Genomic DNA, 17892 nt, shown 5'->3' with positions numbered 1-17892 from the left:
TCAAATGGACTCTTCTAACCTATCTAAATATCGGAAAGAAAGCACACTTTCAGGGAAAGTGTGAACTGAGAAAAGAGGCTGTGAAGTACACTGTCTATTGAAGTGCTTAACCGATTTCTTCCGCAATTCTCCGAGTGCCTTTAATGCCCCCAAACAAGATTGGTAATCTACCTTTGTGAAGGCAGTCAAGCAGTACATTGTATCCCCCTTTCCATGGTCAACTACATGTGCCAGTGAACAATGGAAATATCGATCGGGTGCGAGGTATGAATAGAGCGTGCGCTGATGAGCTCACAGAATCTTTTGTTCTACACAAAACCAGGTACCTGAATGAGGTGACTGGGGTCAGCGAACCCAGATTTCTAACTGATCTCAGCCTTGATTGCTATGTACATGTTCGTACGAGTTTACAGCAGAACAAGCGAAAAACTTAATTAGGAAAAAGGTACATAATACTGTGAAATATGCATTTTTCAAACAGAAGGAGAACACATGCTGATAGAATAAACTCTGATCATTTTATCAAACCCATTTTTCTGGGCATTTTAAGACAAAGAAACATAGATTTAGGCCACTAAAGCAGGCACTCTTGTCTTCATTTTGGGAACCTGGTATACCAGGTTCCCGTATATCAGTTGCTCCCACGGGAACCTGGTATGCCAGGTTCCCGTAAGGAATGGGTTTTAATCTTTACCAAGCCGTGCTGGCTGTGTGATGAATGGGACAAAAGACAGAATGTGAACCACTGGAGTAACAACAATGAAGGGATTATCAGATTAAACTGAAATTGAGCATGCCTTATTAAGACATTCTGTCCATAATTAATGCCAACTTTCAGAGCAGTAGCATCATCCTGTCAAAAGTTATGAGAGTTGAAAGTGAAGAATGGGTCTTTAAGAAATGAAAAGGGGACTGTAAAGACGCACCTAATCAGCCTATTCTTCCAAAAGTTGTTTGAGATAAACTGCTTAAAAACACACTTTCCTGCCGGTTCTATGATCCAAAAATTTAGCATAATGAAGAAGACTTGCCCTTTCAGAAAATATGAAAAAGTCAAGATCGACTAGGTTGACCCATTTCACGTATTTTCAGTCCTCACACAAAATCAGTGTGTGCGACTTTTTGTTCGTTTTGTGATGCACGGTCACATATACACAGTATATGATAACACTTCAGACAAGATTAACTATGAATGTCTGACTCCATGTTCATGCCCTTGACAACCGTGACAACTGGTACGTGCATACAATCATTAAATTATCACATAAAGTACGTATTCATTTTGGATATTGTGATGTCGTAGCACATCTGTGAATGTGTATTTGTGTATGCTTATATATGTATTTATGATAGCTACCTTCGAGGAAAAAAATGAGCATTTGGTAATAACATTTACAGTAATAATACTAATATGATAATAACAATTATGAAATGAAATAAAACAAAAATTGTGAAAGAAAGTATAGAAAGCAGAAAATTTAGGAGAGATTTTGTCATCTACTTGTGTTATGAAGGACTGCCTCAGATCACTGTGACCCCTAACAGCCCAGCTGAGTTCAGGGTTGGAGAGACTGCTGTCTTGGAATGTGTGGCTACAGGAGAGCCGATGCCTTCAGTTCAGTGGATGGTCATGAATGGTGAACAGGTCAGGGAATCGTATGATGATAGCCTAATGTCTTGCGTCACAAATTTGCTAAATGTCTAGATACAATAACTGAACATCAACCAGTATAAAGTGACTTGGTTGATTAGAATTAGCATTTCTGTTTTATCTTGCATATTCATGATCAATGCAATGATGATGTTTTCATGTCTAAAAGAGTTTAAAATGTGAATTTATATCTTTATCCTGCCACTGGCTGAATGAGACAGTGCTACAAGTTATTGTGACCAGTATATTTGAGTGTCCCACACATCTCCTTAGTTATGTTTTGTTTTTTGGTTGTTTTGCATATTTTGCGCACCTTATATCACTGAAATTCTACAAAATTCTGCTCACATCAAGGAAAAATACTCAAGATTCTAACAGAATCAAAAGTTCAGTGATCAGTGCCAAATTTCTAGTTGTCGTCATGGAACACAGATGATGTCATTTAGTTGTGTGCTAAAAAAGGTGCCTGCACCTCACCATCCCGCGCCCCCATAAACAAAACATGTAAAAGATGTGTGCGGGGGACCGTGATACTGCAAAGGCAATACTTTTACATAACAGTGACACACATTTATTATAGAAATGTCATATTTTCAAGGAGAACTGGCCTGTTTCCACCCTAAGTTTATTTGATTGAGGTAACCTGCAAAGTTCCAAGATACACTTGTAGCCATTTTACATAGGGTGGCAGTTTTAGGGCCCCGACGAGGTGCCGGTGCCTGTATACAACTGTATGTTTACCAGATTACTTATGATTTTCATTTATTTTCCTTCTTCACCTTAGTTTCGTAACATTTTTTAGGCACTTCTAAAAGTTCTTACAGTGTCACTGAAATGCTTCCACAACATCTGGCCAAATTCAGATACTAGCTCTATGCAAGACAGCCCGATATTCGCACAGTCCCAAGCATTTGTGCCAGGTGACATGTATCAAAATAGCTTACCTCAGTGTTCAGCAGTAGTAGGTAAAATTGATTCAGCAACCTCTTAGTCCACCAATTCTTCAATACAATGCTTCATTTTCACATGATGTCATTTTAGGACAACAAGCCAGCTCACAGTTGCATTCTGAGCATAAAGGTCGATGCAGATTTTCTCTTGAAATGACTTGTAACTAAGGTATTTGAAAAGCTGGATAGTTTGGCCTTCATAAAAATTGTATTATTACCAGTAGTATTTATGTATGAGCTAGGCACATATCAGAATGTACAGGAGAATGAATATTCTTTTCAACAAAATTAACAAAAACCATTAATGCAGCAATTACATGTGTAAATTACCACTTCCCACTTGGCCATTGTCATCTGCTCTTCTAACTACCAAAGATTTATCCATGATTCTAAAAGTTTGTGGTTCAGGGGTCATTTTAGACCATTTCTAGCTGAGCTGTCTTGTCAAATTATTACAGTAGTAGGTGGCTGACATTCCTGCATTGAAACAAGTTGTTACTAAAAACCAAGAGCGCACAGTGATATTTTGTTATTGAGGATGTCTAGGCTCCTTGAAAGATGTTTAGCTCATTTGATACAGGTGTATGAAGCGATAAGGCATGCAGACAGTCCAACAGCAGATGAGACGAGCGCGATGCATCACATCCAGAGTATCAGCATGAATGATGCTGGCAGTTATATGTGTCGAGCAGAAAACACTGCAGGAGCTGTGGAAGAAGAGCTGATAGTCAGAGGTGAATGACAAATTACTTCTACTTTTTCTTTGTTAGCGTTGAGTGTACATGTCAAATGAATTACCACAGACATGAGACTTTTCAAGAAACTGTGCCCAGAGTTCATAGTTCGATGATCTATGTGGATTTCAAGGATTTGAATGTAAAAATACAAGCATACAGGGGCATTAAAGTTTGTTTTGCAGTCCTTGAGATAAACATATGATTCTTTGTCAGCAATTGAGTCATCTCTTGTTGGTTTTACAGTCGTTGGTGACAACCAACCACAGCCACTTACCATACAAGTCAGTCCCACACAGCTGGAGAAGGTGGAGGGAGAGACAGCAGTCTTTACATGCAATTCTCCTGGGAGTGCACCTGGTTACACCATCACCTGGCGCCGTGTTGGCCAGCGGATGCCACCTTCTGTATCCGTTAGCAACGGGGTGCTAACCATCCGTGAGGTCAGGGAACACTACAGTGGCCAGTACTACTGTATTGTGGAAAGCAACACTGGCTATGAACAGAGATTGGTCACTCTATATGTCCTTGGTAAGCAGTGAGAATGATTACCATGTCAGGGTAGGATTTTTGATTTTGTGCTTATTGATTAAATAATTTATAAAGGGGATATCTAAATGCAAAAATTATACTATTTAATGGCAAAATTACACTTTTTTGTCCATGGATACAAAGATGTACATTTGTACCTAACAGATGGTGATTATTTGCCAATCATATGGAACCATTGCCATGAAAGATTTGAGTCAGTTTTCTCCTTCAGTACATTGTGAAACATTGATTATGTATTTCTTAGCTTGTAAATCTTTTGTTTTTCATCATTTTGATATCTAGAATACATTGTAGTTTATGATAGCCAAAAGGAGGAAAAGCAGAAGAAAAAAAAAATCTTCTTCTTACAACACTTCTAGTAAATCCCATACATTGTACACGCAAAAGTCATTGGAAACGACCATTGTTTGTGACATTGGTCGAGAATATGTTCTACATAGTGTACATCTCCCGCAGCTATACCACAATATTTCCAGTTATGGTCTTAAAATATGCATGAGATGTGATTTTTTTTTTTATCCCTGAAATGTGGAGAAGGGTAACTTCCCCCCCCCCCCCCCCATCATTGAGGATTCAATAATCTTGAACAGGTTTCCATATCAGTTGACATTGTAATAGCTCTTGATACATCTGATTCTTCTTCCTTTATCCTATTAATTCCATAATTGATGTCAAACTTAACCGCAATAGCAGTCTTTTAGTCTTCTTTGTTATGTTATATCACTGCTTGAATTTACCCTTGGATAAGTTACCAAGTCTTCCTCAGTCTGCAGGAAATTCCCTCATGTCTAGATAAGAGATGAAAATCTCTCTTATTCTGGAATTATTTTGCCCATTGAAATACACGTATTTCACGTGTATCTCCCTGAGTGCTCTTTTGAATTTCATTGACATTGATAGGAAAATGATGGCAGTCCTGTACATACGCTGGACACTACACCTATTTACACAGGTTGCATGATGGTGCATAGAAGTAAGGTCAGCCTGCCTCAGCAGGTGTCCTGTCTGCCTCTGATGCAGTTTGACTGTTGACTACATCACAGAGTACATCAGGGCAGTACTGACATCATGAAGAGTGTCAAACAAGCAATGATCCTGTGTCTGTCATGCCATGACACATCAGTGCAGGAAAACTGATGCAGAGAAAATAAAGCTTGTCAGATTTACATGGGTATCAAGTTTACTTCATCGGCAATGGTGATGGCATCAGCAAAGCATCGGTGTACTCTGTGTGACACTTCTTGACCATGTATGCATTGACCACTGGACACTCTATTTATTACCTTTTAAATGTCACAAATTACTAGTCATCATCGTGATTATTTCCTGGGAATATTTTCTCTCGTTCCCTTTTCAGTCCCACCAACGCCAGTAGTAACCCCATCATCTCAGACTGTAACAGCAGGCGAGATCGTCAGGATGTCTTGTATGGCAGAGGGAACACAACCCATCACCTATGATTGGTCCAAGGTGTGTATGAAACACATCATCAGCCTTGATTCATTTATATATTATCATTGCATCATAGGAGATACTTGTATGTCATTTGCTCTTTAGCCATGACATGAATATTTTTTTTTTTTGTACAATTGAACGAGTCTCATTTCAAGTTGAGAGAGAAGTGCTATACCGTAGAAATATTTTTAATGTTAGAATCATACTAACAATAGCCATTTTGTCTTTCTTCAAGAGTGTATTGAACTTCGTTCATATCCCTCAGGTGGATGGTCCTCTTCCCCCGACAGCAGTGCAGAGAGATGGCATTCTCCAGATCTCACCAGCCACAGCTGCAGATGGTGGTCAGTACAGATGTATTTGCAACAATGCTGCTGGAACAAGGGACATGTATGCTGCAGTCAGGGTACAAGGTAAGATTAATACATAGGTCTTTTGAATCTGAAACATGCATCTTTTTCATACCTTTATAGGCCCTAAAGGGGTTAGAGGCATTATTTCATTTTTGGTCTTTGTAAACTTTGTTTGAAGCTGAACTGCACAGCACATAACCACAATAAGTAAGGAATTGAAAACAGGCATGTAAGTGTTTGAAATTTGTAGTATGACACATTGAAAATTTGCCAACAATAACTACATTTAACATAAACAATGACACGATGAGGATGAAATAGAAGGAACAAGTGAGCCATTATGAGAAATGAGGAAATGCAATCCATTGTGAATATGTCATGAAATAACAAATGAAATGAAATTGAATAGGGTAGCCTTAATGTAGAAGCCTTGAAGGATTTTGAACTGAACCACATTGTCATATGTGAATAATGGACTGAAAAATTGAAAAGATGAAAACAAGATCTTATATACTGTGATGTGGATGAGAGAGTTGGTTATTACTGTATTTGGAAGCAACTGAAATTTTTGCAAGCAGGGTTAATTTTCTGATGTGCAATACATAATTTTCTGATGTGCAGATTTTTGTAGTTCAATCTTTAAAAGCTAGATTATTATTTGTGTTACTGTTCTGTGATAAAAAAAACACATCTTTTGCCATGGTGATTGCAGTGTAGCATGTGTAGAGATCAAAGGAATTGTCATGTAGAAGTAGTGCAGACTCTCAGATGCATCTGCTATTTACGTAGTCCCAATTTATATGGTTCTGTAATGTCAGTACGTGCCATCCCACCACCGTGCCAGTTGTCAATCACCAAAATTTGTTACTTCCCACGGTATCGATAGAAATGTTATTTTTTGCTGCCTTTAATAGTGATTCCAACTGTGTCTGTGAGCCCCTCTCGTGAGACACGTGCTATTGGTGGTTCAGTGGAGTTCTCTTGCCAGGCAACAGGGAATCCCCCTCCCACCATCTCATGGGAGAAGGAAGACGGAACTCTTCCTGCCCAGCACAGCATTGCTAATGGTGTCCTCAGGTGAGATTAGATATTTACTCATTACAGGTAAAATAATTCAGATTATTGGATCACTTTGACTCATACTCAATGCTAGGTTTTTGTTCTAGCATCCAGAACCTAGAGGAACTAAGTTACATTTGGTTTGAAGTTTTCTATTGAGTAGTCCAGTCAGGTACCAAATTGGGGCCAATTTTCACATTTCATAGTTGTTATAAATCTAGCAGGCATTATCATGAGGGTGATAGAATTATGAATCATACATTCGTATTAGGTACAAATGGGCCCCATGCCCCACTGTGGGGGCCTTCCCAGGGGACCCAGAACTCCCAAATTGAAGAATCTCTTAAAAAATCACTTTCTCAAGCTTAGATGCTGTATGTAGGTAAATTTGTGAGTATAATTTCGATTTTGTTTGTGTCAGATCCAGGGATTCAAATGAAGTGTCAGTTAGTCACCAAACTTGGCAATTTAATCTTTTAGGGGGAAAAAAAATCTCCTAAAAAACAAACAAACAAACACCAGAAGTGCTTTGAGTATTTGAGTATGTAGCAAATGTAAGTTTTAGTTTGTAAAGAAGATCCAAGGGTGGCCCAAATTAAGGGCCAAGTTTTACACATTCACCTTCTTTGTAAAAATGCACTGTCATATTTTGTTGGCAAATTATAGAATGTATATTTAGTCAAATGGGCACCACGCCTCCTTGAAGACCCCTAGGGAGTCCCAAGACCCCAGAATTAAGAGACTCTTTTACATTTCTTTCTCTAGAACCAGAATTGATTGAGTCAATGCTATGAGCAAATATATTATGTTTTTTGATGAGTGTACATGTACCTTTCAAGTTTTTCATGGCAGATCCAGGGATGGCCACCTTGAGGCCAGAATGAAGGTGAACTTGTAATGGTTGGGTGACTCTTGTTTCTTCATTGATACTGAAAAGACTTCTTGATGTTTGACATCCATGAAATTGCAGTGAGTCTTCTTTTACTTTCATCAACCGACAGTGTCCACTACATACCATACAGAATAAGAACATTTCAATGAAGTTTAGCATTCTCTCTCCCCCTCCCTCACCCTCTCTCTCCTTATTATCTGTAGTATAAGTTCATTGAGAGAAGGTGATGAAGGTCGATTTGTGTGTATTGCAACCAACTCAGCTGGCTCATCCAAGGGGTATGCCCGGCTCTTTTTGCATGGTAAGATATCTACAGTGTCGTGTTTTCTCAGTTCTCCACAGTAGTACGCTGTTGTCAGAAACCATGATCAGTGGCATGTTGACTACTCACTTGTTTCATTAATGATCTCATTGCACAGCACATTTGAACATGTTTGCAGATGGAAAATTAGCTATATACATGTATTGTTATTATTATCATTATTATTATTGACTTTTTCAAGTATGCATCATGCTCAGTGAAAGAGACAAATACATGTATTACGTACATGTGATACAAGTTGAAACGTTACCTTGTTCAAAGAGGAGTTTCAGTCAGTAGTTTTGTCCTACAAAGATAACGAGTTATGGAGTCTTTATAATCATTGTATCTTTTATCATATGGAAGTATGATCATCTCATTATATGTACAGTGAAAGAATTATTATTTCAGCATAGTAGAAGTCGAAATTTTCAGGTAATTCTTTCCTTGAGCAAATTTGTCTAATTCTCTGCACTGGTAATACATAGAGAAAGCATGAGTACACCCAAGTCCAGGTATTGGTGAATGCAACTTTCTATTATTGTCTCTCTTCACAGCTGCTCCAACTGTACAGATCACAGTGCACACCACTGTGCAGTACATTCCTGTTGGTGAATCTGTCACATTTGAGTGTCTAGCCAAGGGAGACCCTACTCCTGTGGTCACCTGGACCCGACTGGACAGTGAAATGCCTATCACTGTTGTCATCCGAGGCTCCAAACTCACCATCCCACAGGTTTCGCTCTCTGATGCTGGCCTATACCGCTGTACTGCTGCAAACATTGTTGGCTCTCGTACATCACAGGTCTTCCTCTATGTTCAATGTAAGAATGTGTTGTCATTATCACACAATTCAAAAACTGGTATCAATAAATGTGGCATTTTGAGTATTTTGAAGAGTCTAAAGGTACATTTTTCCCCTTTTTGAGTGACCGAATATAAAACTGATACTGCTGTCACTCAGTAAATATTACAGAGTGGGCCATCCATCCAGTCCCATAGATAGAGATCAAGTAACACACATTTTAATTCTGTGAGTAAAGCATGATTAGGTAGAGGGAAAAAAAACATTGGTAGACAATGAGTGGTTGCATCAGGTGGAAGGCCATGGTAATTAAAGAAAGTAGAGAAGACATATTAGTCATTTTCAGAATGTAAGTGCATCATGTGGCCATATTCATGCATCTGATCCCACGCAGAACTAAAGATTTTAATTCCTTATTCATTCCATGTACCCATGAAATAATGTTAATCCATGTATTTGAGGCTAATACATACTTTTTAAATCACTGTTCTGGGGCTAACTCCAGGCTAACACGAAAAAAGCAATACAAACTAAAGAGCTCTTGTTTTGATGAATTCTATCAAGTGTTTTAGGAGAGGAACATGACTTGCAGTAGTCATTGCTGAAAACATTTTAAAATATTCTATTTCTGAGCACTGAACAGTCCCTAATCAAATGTAGTCTGAATCAATCCTGAATTAAGAGGCTCCAACTCTTCAGCGCTGCGGCCATTTTCACAAATGTCGCATTCTCCCACCTGAGTTTACAATTTTCCTGCTCTCGCTGTGAGTCTCCTACTTACAGTCACTATTTCCTCCAGCTTAAGATTTAGCTTTCTCCTGCCCAGTAGTAGTTTGTAATGATAATGTTCAAACTGTGAGGGTTAGATGTCACAAGAGAGCATCACCCTATATTTAACCCTAAGGCTTGCAGGGTCCTCAAACCTGCCCTGGACCCCAGTCACAAGGGATGTTGTACTGCACACTTGTGATGTGTGCATATTTTAACAATCAGAATCTCCAGTTTGCAAGGGGATCCAGGCAGGAGAATCTCTATTTTATGAGAAACTTTGGGTTTTGTTTCTGTGAATCTGACATAATGTTATGTGAAGTCTCTTACAGTTCAGCTTCTTAACACTTCATTTCCATTATCTACATGACTGCCAAGGATGCTGTATTGAAATGCCAATTGATTTCATTTTGTATTTATTTTTTGATAATATTTCTTTCATTCATTATCAGATATTTCAGTCTGATCAAAATCATTAGGTTTACAATAATGTGATTTTCATGATTTCTTGTACAAGGTAGGATGCACAAGAGACTCAACCATAAAACTCAAGGTTAGAATACACTAACAGATCAAAGCCTGTATGTGCCATGCTGCCATTTGACAACAATGAGGGTCTGATGAGAGTTGAATGATATACAATTTCATCCTCAGCTGCCCCACAACTGAGTGTGACTCCATCCACACGCACTGCCCCACGGGGTTCTACCGTTGTGTTCTCATGCCTTGCTGTGGGTTTCCCTGCACCAGAGATCACATGGCACAAGGAAAATGGGGATCTGCCTGCTGACTACCAAATTAGCAATGGCATTCTGACACTCAATAATGTAAGGGAGAGTGATGAGGGAACTTATGTCTGCACTGCAGCCAATAATGGAGGAACAAGTGAATTTAGTGCCACGCTCATCATTGGAGGTAACATCTTAAGCCCCTTTTTATGCCTCCGCCACGAAGTGGTGCCGGAGGCATTATGTTTTCGGGTTGTCCGTCCGTCCGTCCGTCCGTACGTCCGTACGTCCGTACGTACGTCCGTCCGCTTTCGTTTACGCGATAACTTGAGTAATATTTACTGGAATTTTACCAAAGTTGGTCCAAGTAGGAAGTATGATGGGGCAATTATTTGATTAGATTTTGGGTGAAATCGGCGGAAGGTCAAAGGTCAAAGATCAAGGTCAAATCCTAAAATTTATCTGTTTACGTGATAACTCAAAACTGGATGAAGCAGCTTTCACCAAACTTGGTCCAAGGATGATGTATGATGGGACAATTAGTTGAGTAGATTTTAGTGACATTGGCAAGAGGTCAAAGGTCAAAAGGTCAAGGTCAAATGCTACAAATGTTGCAATTTCCCCCATATCTATGCAATGCCAGAAGGTATTTTCTTGAAACTTGGTGTGGACATGTACTACTGCGTATAGATTCTCCAGAGAGAGTTTCATGTCATAAGGTCAAAGGTCAAAAGGTCAAAGGTTAGGTGAAAATGTTGCAATATTACTTTTCTCTCAAATGCTTCAATGTATCTTCGTGGAACTTGGTACATATGCATGTACTGTCTGGCAGGGATTATCTAGGGAATTTAGGGGTCATGGGTCAATAGTCAGGGGTCAAAGGTCAAGGTCAACTCCTCAAAATTTTACTATTTCCCTCATATACTAGTTTATGCAATGCTTGCATTATTAGTTTCAAAACTTAATACATGCATTACCTAATGGAGATTCTCCGGGAAATTTCCAGCCAGAAGGTCAAAGGTTAAGGGTCAAAGGCCAGGTTTCAATGCCCCCCCCCCCAAAAAAAAAAAAAAAAAAAAAATCTATTTTATACCGTCATCACACTCTTTCTTCGTACCTTGGAAATTACTCATTGCATGAACTTTCCCAAAATTCCCCAAATATGTGTACCTGCACTCTTAGAAAATTATAGCAAACCCAGTTCGAGACATTTCTGACAAACCTGTCATTTCAATATTTTGCCAGTTATGTGAAACTGTCATGGATCACACATTGTGAAGACATTGTACTATACGCCTATTGGGAGAATCATGCATTATGGCGGAGGCATCAGTCGCCATAGCGACATTTCTAGTTCTTACAAATAGTATACACTGTCTTTTAGAAAAGATGTCACTTCATTTGCAGAAGAAGTTTTGACAAAAATGTATTGTACACATAGTGTAACAAAAAAATGTGGTGAAAGCATTTATGCATTAGTATGTGATATATGATGTATACAGGTGTACATGTTTGATAGTGATTGTGGTGTTGTGACATGAAGATAAAACCCATGCCATGCATGAACATTTTTGATATACAGCCAAATATGGAACCTGCAAACTGTACCATGTTAACTCTATTTCACAGCACATTTTTCAATAGAGTAATAATAATTGTTGCAACAAGTAACAACATTTTGTCACTAGATACATCAGATTTTGATTTGATGGTGTCATGTCTGTAATGATTACAGAGTACATGTACATTCTCTTCACTCTCTTTCTCTCTTGCAGAACTTATTCCATACTTTGTGCAGATGCCTCACTCCTATATTGGCTACCCAAGACTGTCCAATGCATACCTCGAGTTTGAAATTCAGATTTCCTTTAAACCAGAGAGCACAGAAGGTAATTGCCTTTCTCTTTTTATTTCTTTCACTCTCTGGTTCGTTTAGTACAGCTCCTTTTCTTAATGAAGAAAATCTGGTTCTTTCCTAAAGCTATTATCATGTTAATGTACACGTAGGTAGCATAATTCCTTGTGTTCTCATAGAATGAATATTTCAGTATACATTAATGTATGGTTGGTGTCTGCTGACTGTCGGATATTTTTCCCCCCCGCAAAACCTTGCAATTTCTCTGGCAGCAGATTCCAGCCCTACTGTCTTTTTGTTGTCTTGTGCTGTATTAATGTTTATATGTGCCATACATTGGAGGATATCAGGAAAAAAGCCTGGAAAGAGTGCAATTTTGTGTGTTCATTGTATGTTGACTCTGACATTGTCACTAAGGAGCTGACGTTTGGACCCATACATGCACTCTGGTGTAAGTACCTCTCTGGCTACGAGTTGTGTAGTTTTATTACCGTTCATTAGTACGGGATAAAGACACGGTGAATCATCGTTGTACGCATTAAACATCGGCATGCCTCTTGTTTATATCGATTACATAACATCCGGGACTACAAGCACTGCGAACATGAATGTCTATTATATTATCCTCGTCACTATTCCAGCGCTTTTCAACCCCTGTGAAGGATTGCTGCATTTCCAAATACCCTCCTTACCTACCACCTGAAGCATGGAAAGAGATTGATAGTGACTTAAAGGCACATTTGGCCATCCCGCATCACAAACTTGCTACAGGAGAAGTAGCGCCAAACTTCGCCCGCTAAGGAGTTCACCCCTGTGTTTACTGAGTTTCTTTACGATAAGTCTGAATTTGTTCAGGAGAAAGTGACTGATTTCTTCGAAAAACATGAGCCGAAAACTCTTAAAGAAGCAACAAGAATAAAAAACGCCCTCCGTAAGAAAGCATTTGGTAAAAATGGCACAGATGAAGATAGGCAGGCGTTTAAACAAGCATTGAAAGCTCATAGCCAGCTGAAAGGGATTGAAAAAAAGAAACGCGAGCAATCGACCACAAGGAGACAAGAGGATATGTACCGAAAGGATTTCTGGGATTTTGCCAAAAAGTGTTCTTCGGAGATTTTACACAACAGGCCACAAGCTCCTTCTTTTCCAAAAAACGATTGCTGATGAATATCATATGTCTCTTTACTCAACTGCAAACCCGGTGAGCATTGAAGCAGTTTCTTGGTTTCCCTACATACATGTAAGAGATCATATACACCATTTGATTATGAAGCTGTATGCCCCAAACACATTAAAGCTATTCTGAATAAAGAAATCTAACTCAGCACCTGGAGAGGATGGCATTCTATACGGTCTCCTTAAAAAAATGCCCAGCACGCATCATTTTCTCACCATGCTCTTTACAAAGCTCCTTCACAACGTCGACCCTCCGAAAGAATGGTCAAAATGCAAAGTGACGCTGATTCACAAATCAGGTGGTACAGAGGATCCAAAATCATTCAGAATGATAGCCCTGACATCTTGTATTGGAAAACTACTAGTATTTTGTCAGATACTGGCAGAAAGAGCAGTAGAATTTTCCGTTGCGAATGATTTAATTGATCCATCTGTGCAGAAGGCATTTCTTCACGGTATCAACAGATGTACAGAAAACACGCAGGTTATCCGTGAGTTATTAATGGATGCCAAGGCAAAGAAAAAAAACGATACACGTAACTTTCTTCGACCTCCAAGATGCTTTTGGATCAGTTGAGCATAACCTCATTCATCATGTGTTAGAGATGTACGGGTTTCCGGAACACTTCAGGCGGTATGTTAAGATTTTATATTTGCGACTCAATGGAGTAGTCAAAACTCCACATTGGACTTCTGACAGTTTCCCCTTCAACAGAGATGTATTCTAAGGAGACCCGCTCTCCCCTATTATCTTCTTACTCACGTTCAACTCGATATTGAAACATTTGCAAGCGAATGAAGCGAAATAGGAATACAATTTGAATGGAACACAATTCATCTGCGTACCATTCGCTGACGACTTCAACCTTATAACGAGTAAAAAAAGAACTCACCAACGTCTTATGAACGAAATATCTGGTTTGGTAAAGTCTATGAAACTCGCCATCAAGCCATCCAAATGTCGCACTATATCGATCTGTGGCGGAAACCCTACTGATATTACTTTTTTAATTGACAAACATAATACTGAAACAGTTCGAAATAAGCCGGAAAAATATCTCGGTTCTCTTATAACGTTTAATATGCAATCTGCGGATGCTTATATTTTTATATTGGAGAAAATATGTAATATTATTACAAATATCAATAGTTGTTCTGTTCGTGATGAATACAAATTGGCGGTATTTACCAGATACAGCTTACCATCTCTTCGATACTTACTGTCTGTCCATGACCTTACCAACACTCAGCAGGACAGTCTGGACAAAGCTGCAATTTCTCAAATTAAGAAATGGATGAAAATTCCGTCTCATGGAGCATCAACCGCTTTTTTATTTAGCCGCGATAGACTCGGCTTTAGATTACCCTCTCAACTTTACAAAGAATCTCATGTTCTCAGACATGTTTCTTCGCGTATTCGTGGTGATGATAAGGTCCAAGCTGCTCTGGATGCGAAAGTTTCTCGCGAAGGGCAATGGTCGAAAAAGATGTCCAATTGCAATGCTAAAACATGTGAAAAGTATTGTTCTGATATGGCTGTATCTGATTGGGAAAAGGTAAAAAATGTAGTGAAGCAAACCTTACATACTGAAGTTAAAGCATTTTGGAGGGAAAAGGTACACTACATGTAGCTCCCTTTGTCATGCAAGGTGATTTTTTTAAAGCTGTTGCAATTAGAGAATTCGGATTTGACGTGGCATTCAATTATGTTCTCCTTTCCAAAAAGCGCCCTCAGTTTTATCACAAGAGCGTCCATCAACTGCCTACCTTCAGGTGATAATCTTCGTAGATGGGGAAAAAAATTAAACTCCCATTGTTATTTGTGTGGTAATCATGAAACGCTTTTCCACATATTGAACAATTGTAAAAGAGCGTTGGAACAAGAGCGATATAATTACAGACATGACAGTATTTTGAACTAGGTGAAGAATGTTATCAGTGATAACATTTCTTGTACTGGAAATTTGGATTTGTATGCAGATTTAGATGGTCATCACGTGAACGGTGGCACCATACCCCCTGATGTTGTGGTTACAGCAGAACGTCCCGATATTGTGATATTGAACAAGAGAGATAAGCAAGTTGTAATTGCAGAGATGACAGTTCCATTTGAGCCCAATATCACAGATGCAAATAAAAGAAAAGAAGAAAACTATGCGCCCCTTCAAGCAGACATTGAATCCCATGGTTACAAGTGTGATCTCATTTGCTTCGCGATTGGCTCCCGAGGACTAGTTACAAAAGAAAACAAAAACAAAATCTGTTCCATACTAAGATTCGCAGATAAACAAGCAAAAATGAAACCCTACATCCAGGCCCTGTCTAAAATATCTATTGTTTCCTCTTATGCCATCTATAATGCTCGTAAAGAACCCACGTGGAATGTCAAAGCTTTACGTACACTGAAAATAAAAACAAGTATTTGGGGTTCGGTTTACTATGAGTATATAATGTATGGCGGTTAATGATTTTAGAAAGAATGTTTGTATATTTATATCATCAGTAAAAGTTTTTTTTGACTGTTAAGATTTCATGTTTAGGTTTATATAAGGAGAAAAAAAAAGAATGTGAGATTTGGTTTATTGTTAGTATATGATATTATATAAGATCTGATGTTATGATTTGGTATGTTAATTGATTGTTATTTTTATTTAGAAAGTTAAAGTGGAGTTTTTTGGAGAAGAAATTAAGAAGGTGTAAAATGAATTAATGGGTAATGGAGTAAAAGAAAGGTATAAGAAAGATAGGGGAAGGCAGAGAGAGAGAGAAGAGAGAGAGAGAGGGAGAGAGAGAAAGGTTAACAACAATGATTTATATAGTAAAATGTAAAGAGATGAAAATAATTGAATGAGATGAAGTTGTATTATTATGATAGAAAGGTATGTTTTGAAATCAAATACATGTATTGTATATTTTAATTTGTTTGTGTATAAATGTATTTTTGGTCAATTTGTTTGTGAGTATGTAATTGTACTTGTTGAGTGTGTTTTTTTACCATGTAAGATGTATTTACATGTTTTTCTGCATTGTCCTTTGTCTTTGCCTTGTGCCTCCTGTTCAATCCAGGAGACAACCTTGGCCTTTCATGTTACATTGTTTATTAATACAATAAAGAATGTTGAACAACAACTATAAGGTTACATTTTAAGCCAAATTTTAGCTTTAGGAAAGATTCTTGTCAATTACTCTGGATGAAAAATGCAATGGTGCTTTTTAGTAATTATTAAGCATGAAAAATATGAGAAAATCATACCTGGGTATGACTTGAATGAAGACTTGCAAGGTACATTATTTTGTAATGTCTTCTTTTAGCTCTTACATTGTATGAGCCATTTGACCCAGAGTGATCATTGTAGTCATTTTCATCCATATTGCACCATCCATAAATCCTCCACATATCCACCTTCTTCTAAAAGACTGTCAACATTGTCAACATTCTCAATGCTGCTGTTTGAATCCAGGGTTTGAAATATGTAAATGAAGGTGAAACCTGTGTTGCATTAGGGTTTCATTCACAATCTACTGCTCCTCGGGACCGTCAGCCATGGTGAGAATCTCATATTTTTGCCATTTTGTAACATCTCTTCTCTACTTTTGGGGATGGCTTTCTAGATTTTTTTTTTCACTTATATACCAATTTTTATCGAGTCAAACTTGTTAATAGTCCGCTATGCTCAAACTTTCAGTGAGCTACCATAAGTTTACTTCTGGTATTATTCCAAATATTTTTCTGTCATAAATGTTCTCTTCCAAACTAAAGTATATTCGGTACTAAAAATTTTCTCTCTCTTCATGCGCCAGGTCTGCTTCTGTACAACGGTCAAAACCTTGACAGGTCAGGCGACTTCTTCTCCTTTGGTTTGTCTGGAGGTCATGCAGAACTGAGGTATGAGTTGGGAGCTGGAACCACCATTGTGCGAAGTGAGGAGGCAGTAGAATTAGGACAGTGGCACACAGTCACCATCAGAAGGAACAGAACTAGGGCATACTTACAGGTAAGAGATCTTTAGCCATTATCAAGATCTTGCTGATATTTCCAGGTTTGATCACCAAATGTAAGACATAAATCAAAGAATCATGATACACATACTATGCACACACCCATAAACGTGATTGTTGGGATTTAGTTCTGAGAGAATTGGTTGCTTTTTGAGCTGAGAGGGGTAAGAGGGGACCTCCCAGGCCTTCTTCCTTCCTGACTTTCTCCCACTATACAGTACCTCCTGATGGCTGAAGCTTTGCAAACAGCTTTCCTGTGCTTTTATCTGATTTTTAGCTCACCTGAGCCAAAGGCTCAAGTGAGCTATTGCGATCGCCCTTCGTCCGGCGTTCGTCGTGCGTCGTCCGTCGTCCGTCGTCCGTCGTGCATAAACTTTTTACATTTTCATCAAACTTGGCAGGTAGCATCCCTAGGGGGTTAGGAACTCAATTTGTTAAAATGGGCACCATACCCCACCCAGGGGGCCCCCAAAGGGGCCCAAACCCCCCAAAATTAAGGAATCTGTAAAAATCTTCTTCTCTAGAACCAGAAGTGATAGAGCTAAGTTAATACTATGAGTTAGTACATTGATGACTTTAGTTTCAAGTTTGTTCATGGCAGAATCAGGGGTGCC

The 17892-nt window shown here is 38.6% G+C and overlaps 1 protein-coding gene across 1 annotated transcript in view; it reads left to right on the top strand.

Moving 5' to 3' along the window:
• The window catches only part of LOC140238590 (basement membrane-specific heparan sulfate proteoglycan core protein-like), a 232048-nt gene that overhangs the window by 189340 nt on the left and 24816 nt on the right, over positions 1–17892 (top strand). Inside the window, exons 53-63 of the mRNA XM_072318491.1 lie at positions 1515–1645; positions 3182–3335; positions 3582–3866; positions 5245–5357; positions 5608–5755; positions 6610–6772; positions 7850–7947; positions 8505–8771; positions 10175–10435; positions 12024–12137; positions 17081–17274. Coding sequence (XP_072174592.1) covers positions 1515–1645; positions 3182–3335; positions 3582–3866; positions 5245–5357; positions 5608–5755; positions 6610–6772; positions 7850–7947; positions 8505–8771; positions 10175–10435; positions 12024–12137; positions 17081–17274 — 1928 coding nt within the window. The remainder of the gene's footprint in view (positions 1–1514; positions 1646–3181; positions 3336–3581; positions 3867–5244; positions 5358–5607; positions 5756–6609; positions 6773–7849; positions 7948–8504; positions 8772–10174; positions 10436–12023; positions 12138–17080; positions 17275–17892) is intronic.

This window comes from Diadema setosum, chromosome 15 (assembly GCF_964275005.1).
Source record: "Diadema setosum chromosome 15, eeDiaSeto1, whole genome shotgun sequence".
In the NCBI taxonomy this organism is placed as follows: Eukaryota; Metazoa; Echinodermata; class Echinoidea; order Diadematoida; family Diadematidae; genus Diadema; species Diadema setosum.
Note: the sequence above shows the minus strand (reverse complement) of the source record. Positions and strands in the feature narration are given on the sequence as shown.